The sequence below is a fragment of the Haemaphysalis longicornis genome, unplaced genomic scaffold (genome assembly GCF_048455015.1).
Source record: "Haemaphysalis longicornis isolate Haplotype H1 unplaced genomic scaffold, Haemaphysalis longicornis Haplotype H1 scaffold_6, whole genome shotgun sequence".
Taxonomy (NCBI): Eukaryota; Metazoa; Arthropoda; class Arachnida; order Ixodida; family Ixodidae; genus Haemaphysalis; species Haemaphysalis longicornis.
Window position 1 is genome coordinate 157,628,647 of NW_027526407.1, and position 26,695 is coordinate 157,655,341.

The 26,695-nt window shown below is 49.5% G+C and overlaps 1 protein-coding gene across 1 annotated transcript in view; it reads left to right on the forward strand.

Moving 5' to 3' along the window:
* Positions 1 to 26,033, forward strand: part of LOC144141227 (synaptotagmin-5-like) — a 106,775-nt gene extending 80,742 nt beyond the window's left edge. The window contains exon 7 of the mRNA XM_077672783.1: positions 14,403 to 26,033. Within this exon, the coding sequence (XP_077528909.1) occupies positions 14,403 to 14,770 (368 nt within the window). The 3' untranslated portion in view covers positions 14,771 to 26,033. The remainder of the gene's footprint in view (positions 1 to 14,402) is intronic.
* The last annotated feature ends 662 nt before the right edge of the window (positions 26,034 to 26,695 follow it).

The window sequence follows — 26,695 nt, forward strand, 5'->3', positions numbered from 1 at the left end:
TGTGAGTTTTTATCTTTGTGCTTTGAGCTTTTATCTTTATATATATATATATATATATATATATATATATATATATATATATATATATATATATATATATATATATATATATATATATATATATATATATATATATATATATATATATATATATATATATATATATATATATATATATATATATATATAGATATATATATATATATATATAAGTTCGCTGCTTAGCACGGTCATCGCGAACATATTACTGAGTATGCAGAGAGTAACAAAATGCAGTGGGGACCATGCAAGCAGTCAACGCATATTTAAGCAGTTAAGGCGTACATTTGCGAGTAAGCCTATCGCACAGTAAGGGCCATTGTTACTGTGCGCACAAGTCCGCATGGCACATGCGGACAAAATATGTTTGTTTTATTCGAAAGGTTTGTGTTTTGTATTTACTGACATATTAATCCATTCAAATTAAAATTGTCCCGCAAAATCGTGTGTTTTCATGACGTCTACAATGATATCACAAGAGCAGCTAGGTCCTCAAGCTAAGCTTAGTGTGCTGCGCGGTCTTCAGCCGTAGTCATCCTAGATGGCACCGCCATGATGTTCGGCACGACGATTCGCCTTTGCTTTGTTTTTGACCGTATTTGTACCTGGCTTGTTTCGTTAAGGTAGAAAACAATCTTTTGTGAAACGTAATGTTCGCCCGACAAATAATGGCACGTAAGACACCGTCGCTTACGCCGATCGGCCAGCGTCGTCTGAGACACTGGCTGCCAAAGCGCCGCAGTGCTGTGCAGCCAAAACGAGCATAGGGCGCGCAGTATCAACATCAGTACGCATCGGTACTTCTATGTTTACGTGCACTTTCGTAACTTCCACTGTTCACACCGCCCAAAAAGTTAGCGCAAATAGCTCGTTCGGCAAGCTTACAAGCTCTGCCTAATTGGCGTTTGCTTTTGCCGCCTTCAGCTAACCACCGAGCTGGAACATATGATATCATAGGTTCTGTTGCGGGGAAGGAGTTAGTGGGTCGCACGGCCATTCCAGTTTTTTTCTAATTAAGTAGCTTATTTGAGCGAAGTTCACTGTATGTGCTGCAAAGCATACGCTTCCGGTCCACGTGACAGCTTCGCTTCCCTGTAAGAGGACACTGAAGGCAAAGTACGAGTTGCTCTAGATCAATAGAAAACACGAGTTCATAAAGTTCATAAAAACACAACTGGAAGTTTCTGCGGTGTCATGTTTGAACGTCGAAGAACAAAAAGCAATCGGGGAACAATAATATTGGAGCCCGGCCGATCGATGACGCGGCGATCCCGAACCCCAAACTCATTTTGGTTTTAAATCAATACTTTGTGCAATTCACGGCCAGATAATTGTGTGACTTTTGTACAATAGCCGTGAACAGTACTGTGTACACTATGGCCACTCACGCGGCCTTAACAGGACAACATGCTTTTCTTCAACCCTCAATACTTTTCACTGGTCTCATGAAGAAACATTTTGTTTAGTGGTACCGAGCATCAAAGGACACGGGAGTTCGTGAAAGCACAACTGATTTGAACGAAACGGACCATACCGCTTGGTATGTGTTAGCATTGCATTCTGTTTATTCATTACCGCTGTAATCACCGCAGGAGATGCGCTATGAGACTCAATGCGTGAACCAACGAGTAGCACAAATTACCCATAAGGGGAAATTAAGGAGCGTAACCGCAATAGTTTACGAAGAATGCCTCCCTATCCAAGAACCAATGCAAGCCGTGCTCAGCCAACTCGACATGAACATGCAGAAAGTTAATGAACAGTCGAACCATCTAGTAATTCTACAGTGGAAATGTCGAGGTTTGAAGCAGTGGCAAAGAGAAGTCCACTCATGGCTTACAAGAAACAAGCGACACCCAGAAATCATTGCGCTGCAAGAACCAGGCAGCAGCCCTACGCGTTTGAGCTATGTTATCCCCCAAAATAGCAACATTAACTCGCAAATATCTGATCTACGGCACGTGCCCGCTCGGGGTGTTCGAATGAGCGTCACGTCGGCTCCACTGAAATCGTTTAATGTCAATGAAAAATCACCCCGGCGACTAAAACTGACTACCGGACATTCTTCCTAACGTCACCAGGAAGACGAGGATACCATCTACATCCCTGTGAGTCCAAAATTCGTAATTTTACAAGCATCTCAAGAGGACAGACGCGCTAAGCCTAACATCACCGGCGACGCAACCACGCCGCCGGCTCCTCTGCCGGTGCGCATGGCGTCAGCGCGCACCCCCACCGACGTTCCAAATGCAAATTTGGCACCTCCCTCAAACCGACCTGAAGACATGATGGAAGCCAAGGACATAGATATTACATCCCCGCCCGCAACCACAACCGAGGAAGAAATATCCAGCCCATGGATTGAGGTAGTACGCCGCTCCCTCCGGCGACGTCCTCCTTCCCCGTCGAAGTCTACTCCCGAATCGCCACCGACACCAGCGCTCCGCCATCGCCCGTCGACGCGTCAACCAAGGCAACCACCTCTACCATCGGACGACCTCAAAATAGGCATCCGCCCAAGAAACGGCCTCCAGCTTTCCCGTGCGGACCCCATTTCTCTCACTGCGTCAATCGCTCGGGAGATCGGGGCTCCCCACTACACCAGCACCTTTCCAGCTCCGCGTTGGTGCAGAGCAGAACGTCATAGTCGTCAGCACACCTTCTCCAGCAGCTGCACGAGCGCTCGAAAGCCTCCAGAAGATTGTGGTCTTCGGCAACCGACACGAGGTCTCAGTCTACCCAATCACTCCGGACAATTCCTGCCGTGGCGTCATTCACAACATCGCACAAGAACATCCAGAAGAGTACGTCAAGTCACTCATTACTGCTCCCGGATACGTGGTTCTCACAGCTCGTCGCCTCGGAGAGTCCAAAGCCTTCGTCATAACATTTCGAGGCAAGCGAGTGCCGTACTACGTTTACGTCAACCAAGCCCTGCTCCGATGCTACCCTTATCGCCGCACGGTCGCCTTTTGCACCCTCTGTCATCAAACGGGCCACCGAGCGGACGTTTGCCCCTCTCCTCCAGCCACGCCCAAGTGCAACGTGTGCGGTGCCCCCCTCAACGAGCCTCAGCACATCTGCACACCGCGGTGTGGGCTTTGTAAAGGCCCACACACCACCGCATCTAAAGACTGCCCCAAGCGGTACCTGCCCACCGTGTACAAGGCCAAGAAAACTCCGAACAAGTCCACATCGGATGGGCCCTGCCGGTCGCGCTCCCCCTCTCCTGGCTCGCGACGCAACCGGGGACCTCACCGTTCGAGCTCAAGACCGAGCCGAGATCACGGTCGAGGGCCACAACACGGATGGTCAACCACCAAGGAACGCGCGCCCAGCCAGGCACGCAATCGAGATCAGACCCCAGGGACGCAACGCAAGCCACCCAGAGACCAACGCTCGGCCAGCTCCTCAGTCAACAGGAGCTCCGCGCACAAAGAACCACGCCACGAGGACGCACCCAAGGTGAGCTGGGCAGGAGTAGCGGCCTCCAGAGCTGATAATAAGTATGGCGCACTCATAACTCAATTACAAGCTGAGAACGCGGCTCTCAGACAGGAACTTGCAGAACTGCGTGCGTCCTTAACAAAAACAGCAGCCAACCCCCCTGCACCCTCCCCGCAACAACTTTCTCCCGCTATCAAGCGTCCCCGAACTTCCCTCCCACCGGGCAGTGATGCAACCCCCCCTCTTCCCACAACCCTCCCACCAATTTCGGGCCAGGCGATGCCAGCAAACCCCACGCCATTTATCACTCGAGACGAGGTGGTGGGAATACGTTCTATGCTACAGCAGCTGACCGCCTCGCAACAAACTATTACTGACCAACTGAACCAGACCATGCAAGCCCTCAAAGAAATGAATACCAATTTCGAAGAACGCCTCTCGAAAATGGAAGCATTTATTCCTCAGTGCACTCGCGTCACTACCTCCCTTCCTCCTCCACCCAAAGATGCCATGGAAGAAGATGGGTCCTCCTAATAAGAATAGTCGGAGCCGCGGCGAAACAATTGTTTGGCAGTGGAACTGCCGCGGATTCCGCGAAAAACGCTCAGAACTGATCCAGTATATTACAACACAAGAAACACCTCCACACGTTGTCGCATTGCAAGAAAGCAACACCCACGCTTCGCTCCCCGGCTATATCACTTTTCATGCGGATGGCACGCGGGTGTTACACACGCTGGTATCCAGGTCTATCACCGCTATACAGCACTCCCTTCCATTAGCAGGAGCCCCAGGCGTACTACTAGAACTACTCCCCGCCAAGGCATCAAAGACTTCCTTACCTATCTTCCACCTTAATGTCTACTGCAGGCCCAAATGTTCTCCGCAGGCCCTAAATGACACGCTAGAACTGGCGCGAAAGAAAGCTGGGAAGCACCAACTCATCGTAAGTGGAGACTTCAATGCGGCGCACCCCCTTTGGGGTTACACTTACGCTAATCCAAGGGGCAACTACCTTCACAAGTACGTAGACGAGAAGGCATGGCAGATACTCAACGAGCTCAGCATACCCACTCGCACGGGCACAAGCGTCTCTCGCGATACTACGCCAGACCTCGCCCTGAGCAACCAGCAGGTGACGTGCGTATGGCGAAACAAGCAAGAGGCACTGGGCAGCGATCATTTCCTTATTGAATTAATCATTTCAGGCCCGGAGCTAGTCCGCACAGTGGGACGTGCTGCCCTGACAGATTGGTCCGGTTTCCGAAAACTGAGGTCAGCGCGCAGCACAGAGGACACCGCAGATCCGGCAGAGGAAGATCAATATTCCGCATGGATAGCCCAACTTATTCAGGACCAGGCCGCTTGTACTACTAACATAAAGACAAATACCGACAATCCCTGCGTAGACACGCACCTTCTACACATATGGGAAGCTAGACGCAGCCTGCAAAAGCGCTGGAAAAAGCAGCGGCACAATAAAAAACTCCGCATCCGCATTGCGCAGCTCAATGAAAAGGCGGCCAAATACGCACGCGAACTGTGCCGTGAGAGTTGGCTCTCCCTTTGCGACGCCATGGGAAACCACGTGAGCACGTCAACAACATGGAAAATTCTTCGTTACCTCCTGGACCCCTCCTCTTCGAAGGCAACGTCATCAAACCAACTACGGGCCCTCCTGCACAATCACTCAACCGACACACTTTTAACGAACCTCGAGGCAAAATTCTTCCCGCCCGGTCCGCAACAGAGCCACACAGACTACGATGGATCGCCGAACCCCTCATTGGATCAAGACATCCTCATCTCGGAGGTACGAGCGGCACTGTCCCGGATACGGAAAAACACCGCGCCAGGTCCTGATGGAATTTCCAACAGGCTACTAGCCAACCTCGATGACGACTCTCTCGTGTCCCTCACCGCGTGCCTCAATAGAGTGTGGCGAGAGGGCAAGATCCCTGCAGAATGGAAGCTCGCCTACGTTCACCTCATCCCCAAACCGAACAAGACCCCTTCTATTGACAACCTACGACCTATATCGCTAACGTCCTGCGTCGGTAAACTCATGGAGCATATCGTCCTCGCTCGCCTCCAGCGTCACCTAGACGATCGGAACCTCATACCAACCTCGATGTTTGGATTCAGACCCCACCTCTCCACCCAGGACATTCTCCTCCAGATTAAAGAAGAAGTCATGACCCCTGCCAACCGACACTCCCCCACGGCAATGCTGGCATTGGACTTCAAGGGGGCCTTTGACAATGTGTCCCATTCAGTCATTTTGGCCCACCTGCGAGAGCTACATTGCGGGGAACGCACGTACACTTACGTGCGAGACTTCCTTACTAAGAGGCAAGCGGTACTCCACGTTGGCGAAGCGAAGTCCAACCCCATCAACCTGGCGAGCAGAGGCACTCCACAAGGAGCAGTGCTCTCCCCGATGCTATTTAATATCGCCCTAATCAAACTGCCACAACGCCTTGCAGCTCTTCCGAACACCAAGCATGCGCTCTACGCCGACGATGTGACAGTTTGGACGGGCACAGGCTCGTGGGGGGACATGAAAGCTCGCCTTCAAGAAGCGGCCGATGTGGTCACTGAGTACGCCAAATACTGCGGACTCTCGTGCGCCCCGCAAAAGTCTGAGCTACTCGTGGTCCAACCAGGAAGACCCAAGCGTGACCCACCTCCACCGGTCGAAATACACCTCGAGGCCCACATTATCCGCCCCAATCCTCAAATCAAGATCCTTGGGATGGTCTTCCAGCAAGATAAACGGAACTCCACCATCATAACTCGGCTGAAGCACACTACGGATCAGGTATCCCATATGCTGCGCCGAATCATCACGAAGAGGCGCGGCTTCGGGGAGAATGCGGCGCTACGTCTCGTGCACGCCTTCATTATTTCCCGCATCACGTACGCGATCCCATATGCGCTTCTCAACAAGCACGAAGAAGAAAGTGTCAATGCAATAATTCGAAAATCATACAAGCGCGCACTGTGCCTTCCCACAAACACATCCACCTTGCTACTTCTTCAACTCGGTATCCACAATACGTCGTCTGAACTAGTTGAAGGACATCTTTTACAACAATACCGACGGCTTTCTCTAACCAACGCGGGCCGCCAGGTCCTCTCAGGACTGGGAATAAATACACCGGGCTACAATGGCCCCCTTCTAGAGCCCCTCCCCCGACCTACTCAAGAACTCATTAAAGTACAACCCTTGCCGCGTAATATGCACCCTGAGCACCACAGTGGACGGCGCAAGGCTCGCGCGGAAGCCATCTCACGACAGTACAGTCGAGATGCTGACGCGGTCTTCACAGACGCGGCAGCATACTCCTCCTATCCAGCGTTCGCCTTGGCAGTAAGCCCCGCCCAAGGAGGACAGGCTATCACTGCCTCTGTCAAAACACTTTCACCAGCTGAAGCTGAAGAGGCGGCAATCGCACTTGCCATCTGCTCTACCCAGGCTACTACTGTTGTGACGGACAGCCAACAGGCCTGCCGACACTTTCAGGCCGGAACCGTTCACGCTGCGGCCCGCGCAATGCTACTCCGCCACCCGCCGCAGCGACAGATCCACATAATATGGACTCCAGCCCATCTGGGAGTGAATGGGAACGAGATGGCGCACGACCTCGCCCGAGAAATGACACGCCGCACGAGGAGTGCAGACACCGCCTCGGAGAGATTTACTCCCCTCCTGACATATACAGAAATGACGCAACATCTACGCCTGGCCCGACGCACCCTTCCCCCACCGCACCGACACCTCTCTATCGAGCAGGCACACCACTACCGTGCCTTGCAAACAAACACCTTTCCCCACCCAAAAAGAGTCTGCCACTACTCCGAAGAAATTACGTCCCCTAGCTGCCCCTTCTGTGGAGCAGAGTGTACTCTCTTCCACATGGTTGGTGGATGCCCCTCCCACCCTCTCCCCAAGCCCAATCCTTACAACTCTCCCGAGCTCTGGAGGCGCGCCCTATCCAGCTCACGCCTGTCCGACCAGCTTCGGCTGGTGGAGCGGGCTGTAGCGGCTGGCAAGGCATATGGGGTCCTGGACTGAGGACTTCACCTCCTGAAGAGTCCACGCAACCTTTTCTCTCAATAAAGATGTTTATCCTCCTCCTCCTCGCAAATATCTCTTAGCATCGCAAGAAGACACTAATGATATCAGCCTAACCATCACGATAGGACCAACTCGCAAACAACTGCGCAATTATAACCTCTACAGCCATCCAAAGGATTATCTAGCAGACATAAAAACAATCGTGCACCCTTCAAATGGCAGCAGCAAGCACGTCTCCTGGGGCACTTAAACGCACCTCAAACAGCATAGGGCTACTCTATAAACACAACGGAAGGTCAACGCCTCTTAAAGGGGACTGACACAAAAATTTTGCATCTTGTTTTTTTTTGTTGCGATAAGTAGCTAATGACCTATTTAACACGCGTGGAAACCTCATTTGTTTCAGCACGCGACGGTTGTTTGAGTAGAGACGTTGTTAATGCGGCGAGTCGCACTTTCGCTTTCAGCGGGGGCCGCGAAAGGTTCGATTTTGTATAAACAAAGCTGCCCACGTGACTGTTGGACGGATATCACAGAGCAGAGCTGCCGTAGCACTGTCGATTCCACGTCGGCGGCAGTTCCTGCTAATGCCCCTACGTACTGATCTGTTCGGCCGCTTAATTAAACAGCGATCGTGGACGTGACGCAGGCGCTGCAAGTGCAAATTGCTGCCGCGGCTAGAGAACGACGCGCGTCGCTCGGGGCAGTGGGTGGGGAGACGCGCGCTGGGAGAAGCCGGCCGGTCTGCGTACAGGTCCGCCTACAGGTCTGCCTACAGATGTGTTAGGCTGATATTCGATCGGCGCTCTAGTAAGCGGTGCTGATGACGATTTTTAATCGAAATCGCCATCGCATCATTAACTACTTTCTCGCATGTGCAGCCGTGTTTGGGACTCTAGTCCCATTTCGTGCAAGCGGTAACAAGGAATCGCTCGGGCTACTTGCGCCGGCCTGCACCACTTCGCGGCCGTGGCCACCGCCTGCGCAGCGACCGTGCGGCTCGCTCAGTGCACTTTCCGTCTCCCGGACGCGTTTTCGCGTCCAGTGTAATAAAAAACAATAAAAACAGAGTGCCTGGAATCGCAGTAGATCTTCAGTGCGGCCAGCTGCCCGATGAGCCAACGAAATCCCGGTGCCTCCGCTGCCAACGATCGGATCGTCGTTGCTCGAGAGCAGAAGCACCGCCGTCCGATCGTAGCGGGGAGCCGGCGGCAACGCGAAAGCAGCCAACACAAACTCGTTACGTATTTGGATGTTATGTATTTACTCCAGATCCAGGAAATATCGACTGTCGAGGTCTTCCGCTGGCTGCTCGATTGCGATACGCACACTTAGAAATTGATTTTAAATATATTTTAGGCTGTTTTTGCCGCTGATATTTGCCGCTGACACTAATATATCTCGGAAGTTATCTCGGATTAAAAATTTTGTGTCAGTACTCCTCTAGGAGAAATTCAAGATCATCAATACATTCAAAATGACGAACTGCAGCAGTAAAAGCGCATTGGCAATTCAGTGCAAAAATACACAACTTCAATAGTAACCCTAACATCAGGCGGCTTAGACGTGGAATGGTACAGTACTCAAGAATACCTAGGAAGCGACCACGCTATCAGTGTAAAAATCAATATAATTCCTAACGGGTCAAGGGCAAGGCAGCGATCGTTACAGAATTGCTAAAGGTTACTAACTAATCAACCACATCACAACATTCAAGATTGGTCCGAGAAGTTGGTAAAGATTGTGTACTGACATACCAAGAAGATCACTCAATATGAAAAGGAAGCAGCAATAGAACAATACATCGTCCACTGCCGCGAACCACGCAGAGGGGTACATGCCACAACCAACCTCACAAAAAAGCAAGGAGAGCGGGTTCTTCGCAGAAATAAGATTTAGCGCAATGAAAGACACGGCCAGTAAAAAGGACGGGACGGGCCCGTCCCGTACTTTTCACCGTCCGTGTCTTCCGTTGCGCCAAATCTTATTTCTGCAACGTGAACCAAGTCGCCCAACAACACGTCTTACGGCAGATTACACCATATTCCGCAAAGCCATCAAGATTAAGTTAGGTCTCCCTAGCACTGTGAAATACCAAGTCCTTGATGATGAAATGGGGACAATAGTGACCGTGGAAAAAATAATCGCAGTTCATAAACACAACCAACTGGCAAGACTGAACCAAACTGCAGCCAGCCGACAACTCCTGGAATCTCTGGATACATGGTCAGCCAACCGGCCCCACCCATTGAGAAAATGCAAACGTAAGACTAAAAAAAGATCAAAATGGCCCCCGTAACAAGTAATATGGATCCAGTCTGACACACGGAAAGAAGATCAATGAGAGCACATTACTTTAATAAGAAACCGAAGAGGGAGCTGTACCATATACCCACCTACAAATACGCGGAAGGAGCGAATAACACATGGGCAGTAGTATCTTGGAACACGCACAACCGATCTTACACTGAGAGGAGGACAACTTTTATTATTATTAGGAGGAGGGTGCAACCTATTATTTCTAAAAGTCTTGTGGGTGGAGCCCTCAGTAGTGTTGTTAACAAACGACCCGGTCGAAGTAAACGGCGAGGCCGTAGATGTGGCAATCCCGAAACACTGATGAACGCCAAAATGGCCGCCGTTGTTGACTTCCGTGCCTCAGTGGCGGTACTCTAAGGCCGGGTTCAGGCTGTTGTCGCAACTGTCGCAATACCTTTAAATAATGACGTCATTTGACGTCTAAGCCAGCCGAACTGCATGAAACGCCGTTTTTTACGTCCATAGCGCACGATATGGCAGTTACGTCGGTATAGCCGGAACACAGCCTAATAGCTTATCTAGTGACAATATGCACGGCTTCTCTGGCGCCAAATGCTCTGCTCTGTTTAGTGACGTTAGTCCTACCTAGCCTACAAAGGTAATCTGCAAACATAATCTTCACCAGAAACACATTGTGGGGAGGGGGGTTCATATTTTTCACAGGTGGCTTGTCCATAATGCGGTTTCGATGCTTGTTTTATGGTTTCCTTAAACGAATTCTGATATGCATGTGGTATGCCGGATTAGCCCAACGCATGCGCTGGGCGTCCTAGGTTTTGGCGCCTTGGCGTTTCTTGCCCGAGGAGATGAAACGGTCGGGTGGAAGGAAGTAGAGGTATAAGCTTTGCTTTAAAAAAGACCTTTTAGTGAGAACGAGCAACGACGTGCGCAAAAGCAAAATATCGCATTAACTACTGGCGAATCGGCCTGGCTGTTCGATCCCAACATTCATATCATATTGTTGCGAGACAGATGCGAACTATTTACAGTCTGTGTACATTAGCCATTTATTTTCAAATATTTGCGACTGCGAGCAGTCTGCAGCGAAGGAATCTGACGCAGCTCGTGACAGACTGCTTCCGAGAGACCTCTGCCTTAGTAGTTCAGCTTGCTTGCGTGGTCCACTGATGCTCGAAGCTTGATGTCACTGAAGCTTGATGTCGCGGTCGAGTGAGGGATTAGGGGTCCCTGTATGTCTTAAAGGTGGAGCTCCTTTCCCGGCCTTGAGATATTTGGTTGTAAGGTCTGGTGTGAGGTTTTCTGTCGCGCCTTGGTTGGAATGGAGCGTTTTAGTTAAGGCGCGGCTGCTTTCACCCGTGCGCTTGAGCGGGTCAATTAGGTGTCGAAGCTACCGCCATGTCTTCCGGGTACATCATGTTCCCCGAAGACCGTCATACTTTGTCAACCCGTTTTCTTTGCATAGCGAATTGGCGTATTCCGCCGCTTTCTTGCTAAGTTGTGCTATACGCAGCTTGAGGTTTCTGTTATGTCGCTGCTTTTTACACCTCCGCGCAATGCTGTGTCGAGCTTCCCAAATATGTAACAATTCCGAGTCGGTGTACGAGATATGGTAAGAAGTGGTAAGATTTGGTGAGAAGTGTGGAGGTCTTAAGGTTTTGAACGACTTCATAGGCCCACTGTTCATAAGAGTGGTCCGGTGATGGAACCTTGCGCTCCCTCCAGATTTTACGGAATCTGTCACAATGAGTGATATGCGCCGAACCAATATGGGCGTTGTAGTCCATACCTTTTACCCGCATTTCGATAATGTCATGATCTGACCCAAAAAAATTCTGTTGTGTTTGTCCAGGTGGCTTCCTGAATGTTGCGAGTGATTGACAGGTCAGCAAAAGTGTCCTTTGTCACACTGTTTCCAGTTCTCGTGGGTTTATTGAGGTCGTTGATGATTGTAAGTTCTTGGTCTCCTATGGTTTTTACAAGCTCCAAACCTCTTTTATTGCTGTAGCAATAAAGCTGATGGCCACAGCTGATGAGCAGCCTTAAAGTCTCCTACTATGAGAATTGGGGAACCACCAGCAATTTGAAGCGCGGCTTTGATGGTATTTTTGATTCCAGATTGCTTTTCTGTTGGCCGGCAGTATATGTTAAGTGTGAGCAGGCTCTCCTTGATCTGGGAGGAACGAAGGATAAGCTAGATGAGTGCGTGGTGACGCTCCTTTTGAGGGAGAAGGTGCTGCGTGGACGGGATGGATTTATGAATTAAAGTTGCTGTAGATTTGCCTGTGGGATCTATATGTGATACATATTTCGTTAATTTAGCGGGGATATTATATTTCTTGAATTGCGAGCGCGTCCGGGGGTGGGTTCAAAGTTGATAAAGATTGCTGGAGCGTCCCGGCCTTGTTTTTTACGCCTCTAGAGTTCCATTGCAGAACTGTAGTATCGCACTGAAGTGTAGGCACGGCTGTATACCTCAACAACCAGTGTCCATCCTGATGGTTTGCCTGGGACTGGTTGTCTTCGAAGTGGAGCCCAATTCGAGTAGGGAATTGAGCAGCATTTAGAACCACAGAAAGCACATCTAACAGTGATATCAATTTCTCGTTTCTATGCAAACGCTCATGTGGAATTTGTAACGAGTAAATGCATGATTAGGACGCCGTTTATCAACAGCATCCATGAAAACCGCGAGTTCCCACAATGATTATATTCAGCAGCAGAAGTATTTAATCCATGTATAAACATTCGACAGCAACCCCACGGCTTCACTCGCAGTGACTTTAGCTTGTTCCTTATTCTTTGTGGGCAAATTATCTGCGCTGACGCGGAACTGGGTTGATGTCTCTCGATCCATTGCGGCGCCTAACCGCGCACTAAAAACAGTGAAAGCTGTCACGACAACGAGCGAAAATGGGTTTTCATATCGTATGGCAAGTCAGCAACTCACCTCGCGTAACTCTGCGTTTTATGTCGCATATAAGCTATGGCGTTTCACTTACTCCTCCGAATTTTTTCTTCGCTTGCTATTACCAGAGAAGCGAAAAATCTGTTGGCCATCACATATAAACCAGAACACATTTGCACACAGCAGCCAGTCGTAGGGTTTCGTTTAGCGCCTGATGTTATGATTTAAGTCGAACACCAACGCATTTACAGCGCATCCCCGCGCCATCTACTGAATTTCTTACAACGCAACGCCATGTGGCGCTTCGACACTTTCAAACGAAAACGGCTCCTCGCAAAGTTTGGCACGGCATGGCCAAGGTAAAACAGTGCCTCCACTAGGACTGGGTTACTGGCTGGTTGGATCACGACACACGAAGGCATAAATCTGTGCAAAATACAAGGACGAAGAAAAGTGGACAGGACGAGCGCAGCTTCCAAATACATTTTTGCATGAAATGCCAATACACATATATACTTCCCACCGGTATCACCCGCAATCCAATAAACAGTCGGCATAACAGCCGACAGCCAACAAAACAATTCGATAAAACCGGGAAAGCGAACGGTAGGCACCAGATGTTTGTGATTGTTGACATGTCATTGTTGTTACGCCGAAATGGGTAGTGCGGCTGTTGATTCGCTTGCTGGTGATATCGGTGGGAAGTATGTAAGTGTGTTGTCATTGCATGCAGAAATGACGTCGGACTTCGCGCTCATCCGGTCCTCTATGTCTTCGTCCTCGTCTTTCGCGCATCCTTGCTCCTTCGATTGTCTCCACTCTAAAGCTGCGGCCTTAGAGTTAGCGGCGCGGCCGGCATTGATGCACCCCATCAAAATCTAAAGTCACTAGAACTTCCAGTTACTTTATCGGCAGCGAGTGAGCAGCGCCATCCGACGCGGGAGGCCGCAGTTCCGGGCACTCGAGCACTATGTGGCGCACTGTCTCGTCGCCAAGCCCTAAGTTCGGAGCCAAGCCCTAAGCTGTACTAGGCGTGAAGCTTGTGGGTGCGAAGCGTTTCGTTAGGCGCCTCAAACTTTGTCGCACAGCCAGTAGAGGTTTCGTAGTTCCTTCCCGATGCCTGCTATTCCACCGCCAGAGGCGATTGTACCTCAGCCGTACTCCGCCACCGTCCTGACTTGCAGCCGGACTTTATCCCGCCAGCCTTTCTCTGCGGTCTCGGCGAGGCGTTACTGTGGCCACACCATAGCGTTCGTTGGGGCGCTTCGTCCGAGCAACCCATTTGGTGGTGATACATATTAGCGTTATCTATTTATCCCAGTCTCGAGCCCATCGGTCCTCCATCACATGGGCGAGGCGTCGCTCACATGTCAGCTTGGCTACCACCTCTAGCACCTCGAAAGGTCAGCATCTCGGGTCGACCTGGTTTGGAACTAGGTTGAAAGTTTCATTTGTACGTACCTTAAATGTTTCTTTCCTATGCAATATAATTCAGTTAGTGAGGGCGCGCCCCGTCTAAGTCCGCCGTCTTTGCGCTGTTTTTACCATTTGAACCAATACAAACTTGTCCAATTAGTAGACACTCTGGGGAGGGGGGGGGTGCAGGGGACTCTGCCTTTAACCTGAACCTGCCGTTGTGCGTGTGCGCAGACACATACGTCAAGGTGACCCTGTGCTGCGGTGACCGGAAGGCCAAAAAGCGCAAGACGAGCGTGAAGAAGGCCAGCGCGCAGCCGGCGTGGAACGAGGCGCTCAGCTTCGACGTCACCGAGGAGCAGCTGTCATCTCGCGCCCAGCTCCTGGTGAATGTGTGGCGGCACGGCTGCTCGGGCGCCTCCACGGCCACGTCCCTGGGCGCCTTCCAGCTGGTGTCCGGTGGCGCCTCGTCGTCAGCCTCGCTCGGCAGCTTCCAGCTGGGGCCCGCCACCACGGACTCTGGCGCACAGCACTGGCGAGACATGCTGGCCAACCCCCGGCGAGCCGTCGCTCGCTGGCATGCACTGCAGCCGAATCCCTAGTGCGGCTCAAAACGCAAGGGTTAACGGAATGCTGCCCTCACTTTGTTCGACCTTAGGATTCATACAAGTTCCTACTCGTTGCTTGCGCACTCATGTTTTCACTCGAGGTGGCATGACTGCGAATTGCCGTTATTTAATTGCCCCTTTAAGGATAACAATGGTATTTTTCTGGCAAGCAATGCCCAAAAAAAGGACACTGCAAGAAGATAGACTGGTTCGTCCAAACTAGGTGCCACGCAAAAACAGGCTAAAAAGCAAGGACTCTGGCAACAACAGCGACTATCGTAGAAACGACACAGGAGCTGTAATTTAAGAAGCACACCCTACTGCTTCAACGAAGCACGTCATCTGCACGCTTAGAAAACTCCGCTCAAGCGAATTTCAGTCACACATAATCACAGCGGTTGCCGAAGTACAAACGATGCACAAAAAAAATCTGTTTGTTTGCAGTAAGGCTAAGATGCGTATAGGACACACTGCAAAACACGTTGGACAATAGCACTCAGTATTTTCAGGCTACTGTTTGTGTGTTAGAGATTTCGTCTATGTGGTCTGAATACGTTGGTCAACTTTGCTTTTGAGTGTTCTTGGGCAGTCAGTGGTGAAGAATGTCCGAAACTACCCGAAAGGGTTTTGTTGTTCCGGCTACAACACAGGGTTATTATTGCGTGCCAAATGGTTTATGTTCAGGTTTTACAGCAGATGGTTTTACGCCACCGGCACAGGGTATCTGATCCCAAGCCTATTTTGTGATCCCAAGCCTATTTTTTATATAAAAAAATGAGGCCATCTTCGCAATTAAGATGCGAAGACAGACGACACAGCGGAGCTGGTGGCCGTCACCTTCTCAGGGTTACCGATCTTATCGGTAGATTGGACGTGTGCACTTCATGCAGAGCCCATGCCGTCTATCGCAACTAGGAGAACACCTGCACGTCAAAGCTTACTTCACCAGTAGGCGCATCCAGTCCCCAACGCGCGCATCCCCATTAGAACACCTGCGCAGCGAAGCGCACTCCACACACCTGCTCGTCGGTTCATTGCGTCCTCGCCACTGCCGCTCACACTCCTTGGCACATCATTTTACCCCTCTCTACTCTGATGCGCCGAGTTTTGAACGACGCCCGGCACGGCTCCCCTCTCAAACGTCTGCGCCGCGACGCGTACTCCCCACACCTGGTCGTCGGCTCTTGCCTCTTCGCCACTTCCCGTCACACATCTTGGCCCAGCATTTTCCTCCTGTTTACTGTGCTGCGCCAAGTTTTGAGCGACGCCCGGCACGGATGGAATTCGAGGTTAAACAGCTCCGCTGTTGCAAAATTATTTACACTTTTCGGTAAATTTTACCCCTTCAATGTATCGTTTGAAGCTGTAAATATGCAGTCGTGTGTTTGGCGCAGAGTCGAAAAAGCCGGCGCGGCTGTGCTATCGAGTGAAATACAAGAGTCGTTACCTGTGGTGCAGTAGCTGCAGGCGTTTTTATGAGGTGCTAAGAGTTCGCTGAAGACACTTACTCACGAGATAAAGGCCAGGTACAGTGAAGCGTAATGTTGCCTTGGTTGGTGACATGCAGCAACGAAAGCTGTGGAGATTGACGGATGGCAACAAAACACACAAAAGAACGCACGAACGTTCGCACACGCGATTACCAATACTACCCAATGCGTTTAGCAGCGGTCGGTGCGTAGGTTTTGTTGGTATGTAATCAGGCAGATCCCTGGTGAAATCCTTATAAATGAGCGTTCCGAATAGACTACATTAGGCGGAGTAATCCGCCATATCTTACTCAAATTTCCGCTCTGGAAAGTTTCATTTAATCGTATTTTTATTCTAAGAAGAACATGCATCGTCTTAAAATGCTTTCCTCTTGAACTAGCTCATTTAAAGTTCTTCAACATCTGAAATTGGTTGCACCTCACTGCAAGGGAACCTGCGCAAGTTACCCTGTTTGGCCCACACATTTTCTATTCCTGCTTTCAATATTTTATTGTGTACTGATTGATACATGGTGAGAGGAGCCGTACTGTGATAACGGGTTCTGCAGTGGAAATGCATTTCCCCCTTTCGTACATCTTTAAATATGTAACTGGTTCTTGCAAAAGCACCTTTCTCATAAATATTTCAAACGACCATGCACGAAACTTGCACGTAGGCACTTTGAGGCGAGGGCATTGAATGGCCATTGGAGCGAAGAAGCCAGCTTGGCGTCAGCGTTGCCTGGCTTCTACAGTGGCTCGAAAATGCCATCGGCTGCGACGCGCTCTATAACGGCCGCGTCAGAGAGAACACAAAGAAAAGAACCGCGCCCATTGGCCTAGAACATCCCGGTTATTACGGGCTCCGAACGCAACACAAGGAAAAGCAGGGCGGCGTAGGTACGCTCTAGAGTAGCAGGAAGCAGCCACGGCCCCCGCCTATCCGTTAGCTATTCCGACAGGAGTGGTTTGGGTGTCCTCGCAAATTGGTTCTTCGAATTTTGTTTTCAAAGGAGTGCATTCACTCGAACTAATTTTACGATGGCGATAAACTTCACGTAACGATGCGGTTTCTCCAAAAAATAAAGGTTGTGTGTGAGGAAACTTTAAGCGCGATTGCTTCAAACAGCCGTTGATCGGTGGTTGTCTGGAGCTTCTTCGAGACGATGGCACCTTGGATTAAAAAGAGGAAATATGCCCTGTGGTAACACGCCTGGAAGGAGGTTGTGCGGGGCTGCTTGGTTTGAATTCACTGGCAAGAATTTTCCCGAAGAGGGATGCACGTTCAAGAAACGCAAATCAAAGCGTTGTATTTGCGCAATTAGGATTTTTTTTTTTGCGATATTGGTTCTGTGATCAGGTTGTCAAATCAGTAGAGTGCCGTACGCTAATTACGGCCCGTAATCCTATGAGCGGCTCCATGTAACCCTCAGTGGTACTTCGGCAGGTACTTTGATCGACGTACTGAAGTACTTCGCTCATACAGTTTTTCCCGCAGGACACTTGCCCTTACAGAGCTGCTGAGACCTTTTGTCTAGGAGCGCTGAAGCCGACGCACTGTACTAAAATGCAGAAACTTCATCCCAGAGGCAGTGGGCACTTTAGGTCAGTTTTGGTCTACGGATTGTGCTGTAAACGCCTTCTTTCGCGACTCAGGCCCTTTGCGAGCTCGCATGGGCATTGTGGCCGTGTTACCGAAACTTCGCTTTCTTCAAAGTCGCAAGGAACTAAAGAAATGGCGCGTTGTACATGTGGTGAAAACTATTTAAAGATAAACAGAACTTCATTCCTACGTTGTAAACTCTGAAACTAAGTCGCCATCGCCCAATTTTGGCCCTATGTATATCGACATTAGCCGGAGTGAGTTGATTTTTTAAGGCATAAGTGGAATCAGTGTTTCAAAGTTACTGCCTTCAGGAGTGTAGTTTCTTGAGCGAGCTGTCTTGTTTCTTTTATGCCCCGCACGATGAAGCTGCAGGAAAAGCGAGCTTTTGTAGTGGGTGTCAGGGGAGCAGGGTCGAACATGCTGGCCCCCAGTCGAATCGTCTGCTAGGTCGAATCGTCTGCTAGGTCGAACATGCTGGCCCCGCAGAGAGGTGCATGTTAGGAATTCAAAGTGCTGTTTGTTGATATGATATCACGGGTTCGTATTCTGCATCGTTTGCCCTGTCAAGAAGTGGGACATGGCAGCACAGTCTGACTACCGTGGATGCTTGGGTAAATCACGACAGGAAATATAAAACAGCGCGAACGACAAAGGAACGAAACGGTGTGGTCTTCTCGGTTCATGTCGTGTCGTTCGTGTCGGTTGCGCTGTTTTATGTTTTCTCTAAACACGGTCTGGGTAGCGTAAACCACATTTGCTCGTTGGCAGTGCCATATATGGCCAGTCGTGCGGCACTTCTCCCAACCTAGCAATGCAGCGCCCTGCGGGGAATAGGAGGAGAATGAACTGCATAGTCAGCCAGTGCGAAGTTGCACGGGAACAACCCGTTGTGATGAAATATCATTCTTAGATTTGTAGGGAGCGAGAAAGGAGATTATTATATGGTTTGCAAACACACACGAAAACCTTCTTCGGTGTTTTTGTCGGTGTCTTTGTACAGAAATGCGCCTAGAAACCTGTTGCGGGTTTCTTATCGGTCGTGAGTTGCCAGAAAGCACGAAAGACGAAAGTGCTAAATTATCATGCGTGATCGTCCGGGCGCACTATAAACAGCAAAAGGGTGTACTGAAGGGCTTGTCGGTACATTGTAGTGGTTAAAAACAGCGCGGAAGACGGGACTGAGGAAGGAACAGACGACACAGGCGCTGACGGGCCACTGTGCGCTTTCGCTTTTTATGTATATTTTCCTGCGAATTAAAATGTGCACAGTTGTTTGCAGTGCCTGTGTAATCTGTTCCTTGCCTTGTCTTAAGCTGTTCTTAAACGCTATCAATACTCCCAGAGGTAGCCGCTGTGAGCAAGCATGGCCCTTCCGTTCCCGCTGTTTTTGCAGACTGCAGAACGAAGAAAACGCTTCTCAGGTACCAACTCTGATATATTCCGATTAGGCTATTTGGGGAACGACACGAGTGCTGCGCTTCGCGGTAGAGCTTTTCCAGAACCGTTAGTCAAAGTGGCACTTTGTTAACGAGACTTCTGCGTGAGAAAAAAAAATGAACTTGTCCTGCAATCACTGAAGGAAAATGACAGTGTTGCCGTGAGTAACTGCCTTCACTTCTTTGTTATACCCTGGTATTCTGAGTCCTTCCTCCACTCGAACCCCCAGTGGAAGAGATCTAAGCACTGTGGAATCCTTCCATCAGCCAAGTGGAGGGAGCAAACGGAGTGGACGAAGGAACACACTACTGCCCACAGGATGATTGTGTGAGACAACACATTGCCGTACATTTTTTGCGTCTCTTATTGCATCCGTACCGTCTGTCCACCCATCGATGTTAGCCACATGAAAGTGTGTTCTCAGTCATAAATGTCCTTGCGTCGTTTTAATAACAGCTTCAGGGCTGTCCGAACACCAGTGCCCTAATGACGAGGGGTACCAATGCTGTTTGCTGCTTTTCTGTTGTAAAAACATGGGTCTACTTACTTGTAACAGGCTGTAAAGAAATCGTTGGTAATTGTTTTCTTTTATTGTACTACACTCACTCTGCAACAAAAAAAAAAAAAAACGGGAGAACGGCCATTGTTGGGGCTTCATGGTGGCCCATAACAGTAGATATATCACTGAACCGAGGGTGAACAGAGAACCAACACCAAGAACAGAACACGGACACCAGGAGCGCTCGTGGTGTCGGTTCCCCCTTCGTCATTGGGCGTTGTTCGGCTCAACATATAAGCTGGTAATACCAGAGAAAAAGCTGCATGTGGGTGAGTTGGTACATGATGCTTGTTGGTGCCTACGGCGCAAAAAACAAGGACGAAAGACGAAGCACGTACAGCAACACAGTGCGGAACTTCCAATTAGTGTTTATACAAAAATGACGCTGCTTAAGAACACAAACATAGAGAACCGTGTGAGGTCCTTGTAGGTGACATTGGTAAAAACGTAAGCGGTTTTTCTGGAAGCGATGTAGATGGAGCACCGATGTAGTTTTCCCCCGCCTCCTGATAAAATACTTTCTTGCTGAGACTGGCCTATACAACATTCTGTAGTACATGAAGCCGCTTGCCTCCCGTCCCTTTCCTTTTGCTTTTATACTTCCATTCCTTTGATGCCCTGTGGCAAAATGGCGCAAATAAAAAACAAAACAGGGACGTTTTCACTGCGCCAGGAGTCAGTGCTCTGTCCATATCGCTTTGAGAAAATGAATTGACCTTTTTACAAACGTTACGTAAATAAGGTCGCGGGTTCTCGTTGTTATAACATATAAGCAGCGTCATTTTTCACTAAACACTAGTTGGAAGTTCGGCACAGTGTTGTAGTAGGTGTTTATTCTTTCGTCCTCGTTTTCTTGCGCCGCAGGCGCCTCCCAGAAACAAGAGGAGAAGAACGACATTCACTCGAAATGCTTGGAAACAAATGAGGCGACTGCAGGGTTCTGGACACTACAAGATTATTTCTCCAGTGGGGCCTTGACGGCGAAACGTAGGAACAGGGTCCTCGGGAATTCGTCAGTTAAGTGTGTCAATTGCGGCCACTAGGGTGTGGTCGCCACGCGTGAAATTCCTGGTGCCCTTCTCGTAAATCGAGACTTTCCCGTCCCAGGACGTCTCCTTGTGATACGCGTGTCTCCCGCGCAGCGCGGACTTTTTTAAAGGCGATGGTCTTTCTAAACGCTCAAATGTCGCTCCATTGGTCTGTGTGTCTGGCTTCCCCCCCCCCTGTGTGGCCAGGAAAATTTCAGTAACTGGTAAGTCATGGTATTGCAGGTAGCCCAGCAATGAGCCACTACGGTCCGTGCATGGTGTGTCACCACGGGGCCAACAGCATATCACTAGTGACCTACCAGTGGTGGGTCATCAGCACCGATACCGGCCACTGAACTGGCGGCTGCACTTTGCTGATTTCGCCGTGGCTGCCACTAAGTGGATGAGCGAGTGATCGAAAGAGCGGCGGCTAAACAGCGTTCGAAGTCGCCTGTAGCGGAGCACCAATACACGCAGACATTGTTTGGCGGTTTTCCGCCCTCTGCTGTGTTCTTAACATACATATCAGAAGTTCTGTACAGTGTCAAAGTTTTTCCGAGTGTTTTTATGCAATGCATTGTTGCTGCTGTCGTTACTGATGTTATTGTACGCGTCTTATTAATAGTGTGGCCTTCCTCCGCGTGCGGCGATTGAGTGCAGCGCTCGCCTTCAGCTGTCTCCTTCCAAAGCAGCGAGTAGAAGCGCCTATGATGCAGTGATGATCCGGGGATAGATAAGGAACTCAAGTTACTTCGACACCATGCCGTGCAGCCAAATATTAGTTGCAGTCGAACTAAGATGAACGGGAGTGAAGAGGTAACAATTTCGAAGTCATGTAGAGAAAAACGAGAAAAGAGAAGAAAAAGAGAAAAGAGGAGAAAAGAAAGCGGAAAGTTGTTATCAGTTTGCCACGTTTTAACATTTTCGTTGCCTTTAACAGGTTTTCAATTTATTAATAATCGTGTGCTGGTTAGACAAAAGTGGTGGCTTGTGTTGTCCCAGGTATCCCGAAAAGCCCAATCGTTTAGCTTCATCGTGTGCATGATTTCGTTTTAAAAAGGAGCTCCTCATTGCGACGTGCGGTACTTGCTCCCCGCCTGATGGAGTCCATTCAGCTGTACCTTGATGTACCCGGAAACGTTAGGATACCGTGTGTACCGTGCGTATTGTACGTAGCGTCTGTGCCGTGTGTACGGCGACCAGACTGAACTTGTGCGCATTCGTTCTGGGAGGGGTGACAGTTCCGCTGACGCGCGGCTGGCCCTCGCCGTGCTTGCACATTCGTTGTGGTGAGGGGTGAGCCGTCGCCGTGCCCGCGCGCGCAGCCGCATTCGCGTCTCGTCGCGGTACGCATAGTAGGCTAAAACTCTCTAGTAAGCGCGTGCGTGGCTGGAGGGGCTGGAGGAGTGCCACAGATACAGGAAATGGCACGTGATTGCGCCAGCAGAGTGCCAGAACCAATGATTGTGCAGCGTTTTCCCGTGGTGTCGAGCGTAAACTTGGGAAGGCCAGTGTGCTGCCTGTAGGCTTATCCATGACGATGCCTAGGTCTCCACCTGTGGTCGTGGTGCCTGTTAGCACGAGTTAATTAATCGATTGCCGACGGTGAATGCAAGGTTCTTATGACGGCTGTATCGATGGCCGAAGTGGAAATACGCAGACCGTCACGAAGCAGCGTGGCGCACCGGTACCGTCACGTGGTCTGGTATGAGCAGTAAGGTCGGGCGGTGGTGGTCATCTGCAATGACTCCAGTTGTAGGTCTTGTCGCTGTTGATGCGGCTGTCGCGATGGAGGTGGGGTCCAGGGGGCCGACGCTCGTGGCAGCAGACGCTGCCGTGCTGGATGACGCGGAGTGTGGTGAAGCGTGCACAGGCCGTGTTAGTACCTCTCATCCCGCAGGCTGAGGCAGGATGTCCCAAGAACCGTGCCGCACGGGCGCGGCAGTGTGAACGTCATCGTGTGGGGTTGCGCTTAGCGGTAGAATGGCGACGACGCAACGAATCGGAGTGCTTCAAAAGCTGAATTGGGACGTTGTTGAGTTATAACGTGCTCTGAAGATGGTGAAACCAGCCTGTGGGGTAGCGTGGGTGTAACTCCGGAATCGGTGGTTCCAACTTCGGCAAGTTGGCGGGCCGCCGGCGGGTCACAAACGCGGAACTTTCTGGTCACCCACTTGTAGGAACAAGGCCGGGGAAACAGTAGGTGCGTATGACTGCCTTCATTCATTGCCGGTGCGGAATTCCAGCCAGAATTGTGAGCGGCGAAGGCAAGCGAAAACCCAGGGCACGCAATCATGTTCGAATGCTCAATCTCCTCTGTATCGTGGTGCTGCCGACGCTCGAGTTCACTTAGTTGTCGAGTTCACCTAGTGCACTTGTCAGGTAGTCGCTAGGGACAGCAGATGACCGTCGTATTTCGACATTTGCAGTGAAGCGGCCCCGATAACCCGCCTGTGTTTTTATTTAGTGGAAAAAATGTCATTAATTATTTAGCGGAAAGAATGACATTGAACCTAACAACAGCCAAGTGTTTTAGTGGATCTTCAGTTACGACTCAACTTTGTCAATTGGAAAGCGCTCGCGAGGGAGTGGAAGGGGAACAACTTTAATGGTATATCAAGCCTGCCAAAGAGCATCTGGTTGCAAAAGACACCCCTGAAACTAAGGAAACACCGGGTGATAACCGAACGATAGCAACAAGAGGGGTTGGCCAATTGCTCCGGCAGCTGCCTCGAGCGATTAGTTCCTCGTCCTGGAAAATAGTCCCGCCCTACTTGCCTTCCTGTAAATGCCGTCAAGCCCATTCCGCAGAGAGAGAGGCCAGTAGTGACAGCAGGCTGAGCAGGCCATCTCTATCTTTACCCGATTTACCCGCGGAACCATTCTTAGGTGTTCGTTCACGACTCGTTTTCGTGAATTACACGTTGTCCCTTGATTCTAAATCTATAGATATTCTTAAAACCCCAAATCACCCATATTCGCTGGGAAAATGCGTAAGTTGACGTGAGAGAGAGCGTTTGCAATAAGAACATAGCAGCACTCAGAGAAGAATATTAAAATTGCCTGAGCCCAAATTCAGGCCAGCAGCGTACTTAGCAGCGACTAGTGTTATGGAAATGCTCTCAATATTAGACACACTTTAGTCCTTGCTTAGAAAAGTAGCGGCAACTTTTAGCTATATTTATTATTAAAGGAACGGGCTTAGGCTCATCTCTGAATGGAACAAAGGTGAAGAAAACTTCTTTTGGATGAACATAGAAGATGGTGAATAAAGCTTCCCTGTTCGAGAAGGGCGTTCATCCACTCCTGCATGATACTACGGATTATTAGTCTGTCACCCGCATGATATTAAAATATTGTGCTAGAAAAGCTAGAAAAATCATTTTTAAGGGCGGAGAATTTCGGGCCCCGGCTTTCCGTAGCTTGTCACGGGGCCTCACGCACTCAAACAGAGTCAAACGGCTTCACGCACCCAAACAGAGGCTTCGAAAGGGTACCTGCTTGTCACTCGATTCAGCCTTCCGGCCAAAAGTTAAGAGGACACTGGAACAAGAGGTTTGCATGGGCAGAACCGTTTGAAAGTCCTCGAACCTCTGGCACTTGTTATACACGTCCCCATATTTCTCAGCCAACCAAAACTGCCACATCGCGAGTCAGTAGGATAGGACCGTGCCGATGACAGCTGAAGTCAGAGCCTCAGAACCGATTCCACAATTTGTATGAACTGCTACACCATCTTACCCACTCTAAGAAACAGAGAGAGAGAGAGAGAGAGAGAGAGAGAGAGAGAGAGAGAGAGAGAGAGAGAGAGAGAGAGAGAGAGAGAGAGAGAGAGAGAGAGAGAGAGAGAGAGAGAGATGAAACGTTAGTTGAACTGGCCCATCCCCGGGCTGCCGAAAACGGGGTTCCGGTGGTCCGGGAATGCGTTCAAGCGGGTACTCCACAGCAGTCAGGCCGAGGCGAAGCCAGAGCACAGGGCCAAGATCAGGCGGAGGAGCGCCATTTATTGCATGGTATTCCCTTTGCATTCACAATTCCTAGGAACTGCTCAGGTGTCCTTGGAGTTTCAGTAGTTCTCACAGATAAAACATCTTTCCTGGTCAGACATAATATTGTGCAACCTTATGTCATGAATAGCGCCTGCTGGGGGAGTCAGCTGAAGGTGCGCCGCGGGAAAGGCTCTTCAGAGTACGTTCGCCTGAAGCAGCCTGAGCTGATGCCGGCTCACATAGTACCACAAGATTTAATGCAGAGAATGGTAGGAACATTGCGTACTTGCAAAGAATTTAATGGCGAGAAGGTACGTTGAATAGACATTTGAATAGAAAGCTGCTAGAGACAGTCTACCTACTGTCTGTGCGTGAAGTGTCATTCAAATGTAATCTTTTAACCACTAACAAAAGTTGCAAGCGTACATTTGATCCGTAACGCTCCACAGGAGGCTCCTCCAAACGTAATGTCGCTTCAGAAAACTTTGACTAAATCAACATGGAAATAGCGAAAGCGAGGGTTTCACCAAAAGCCGATATGGCGATTTCACCATGTACACGCAGTGCAGGTCGCTGCCAGAGACTGTGCTTCAAGGAAAAACAAATTTACATCGCTGTGTGCTTCACTCTTTTTGTAATGAGAAAAGTGGGGCATGTGGTCTCATTTATTTGGAGTTTGTTTGCGACTGTTTGCATCCCGGAGGCACAGCAGGGCCACTTGATTCCTGTATTACGATTGTCAGCACTGCAACACAGCGCGTGTATGAAGCTATTTCCTTCATGCATGAACCTTACGGCGTAGTCTCAATTGCATAGTGGTCAGGCGGGCCTCGCCTCCTGTCCAAGACTGCATACCCAGACTCTTCAGCGGCTGCTGGAAAAAGTTATTGAGGTGCTGGAATGTGCGGTAAAGTCTCTTTTTGTCTTCTCCTTGGTCATTTGTGGTGAAGAAAAGTGTATATGCGTTGAAAATATAAACCTTTTTTTCAAATGCCCCGTTTAAGAGTCCTTTATTCCGTTTATACACGCAACGTGTAGCCTGCCTACTTCACGAAGACGACACCAAGGAGTAATACCCTTCCAACGATTAATGTAAGTCTGGTTTGCTTCCTACTTAACTTTGATTCCTACCTTTCCTACCTTCGCGGCTTTTTCCTAGAAAAACGAGATTTCGGTTAGGGGCCACTAATGTTTCGCAGCAAAAAAAAAAGTATCCGGTTGTGGTGGTCACGATCATAACTTGACTACTGAAGCTTCTCAAGCTTTCTTTTCAACACTATAAGTTTTAAAATTCCTATGCTAAAAAGCGCTATTATCGCCAACTGTTCGAACGCCCGCAAATCAAGCATCTTGGCAGGATCTTCTTACTCATAAACCGAACCAAAATAAAGTTGGGTGAAAAGAAAATATGGACACTGAAAAAATGTCTGGTGTATTTCCTACTGAAATATGCGATTTATTGTCATGAAGTACAGCAGCATAACCAAAACAGTGCGCGTAAAGTGAGGCTTTATATACAAGGGTGTCTTAAAAATTGACAAGAAGATTCATAAACAGGTGAAAATACAAAATTGCAGCATTCAAATACAATCAAGTTGCATTAACAGGAGTGTAATGTCATCCCTATGGTTTTTAAAGCAGCTGCAAATGACACTTAGTGTTTAGTCATCGTGCAGGCTTTTAAAAAAATCTGGTTCCAAGTTTTCCACTCACATATTTGTAAAATACTCGCACCAAATGACACGACGACAAATAAGAGTGAAGCAAAAGTATCTCAATCACAAGGTGCATAGTTTCAAAAGTAACAATATAACGCAGTAAATGCCATGGG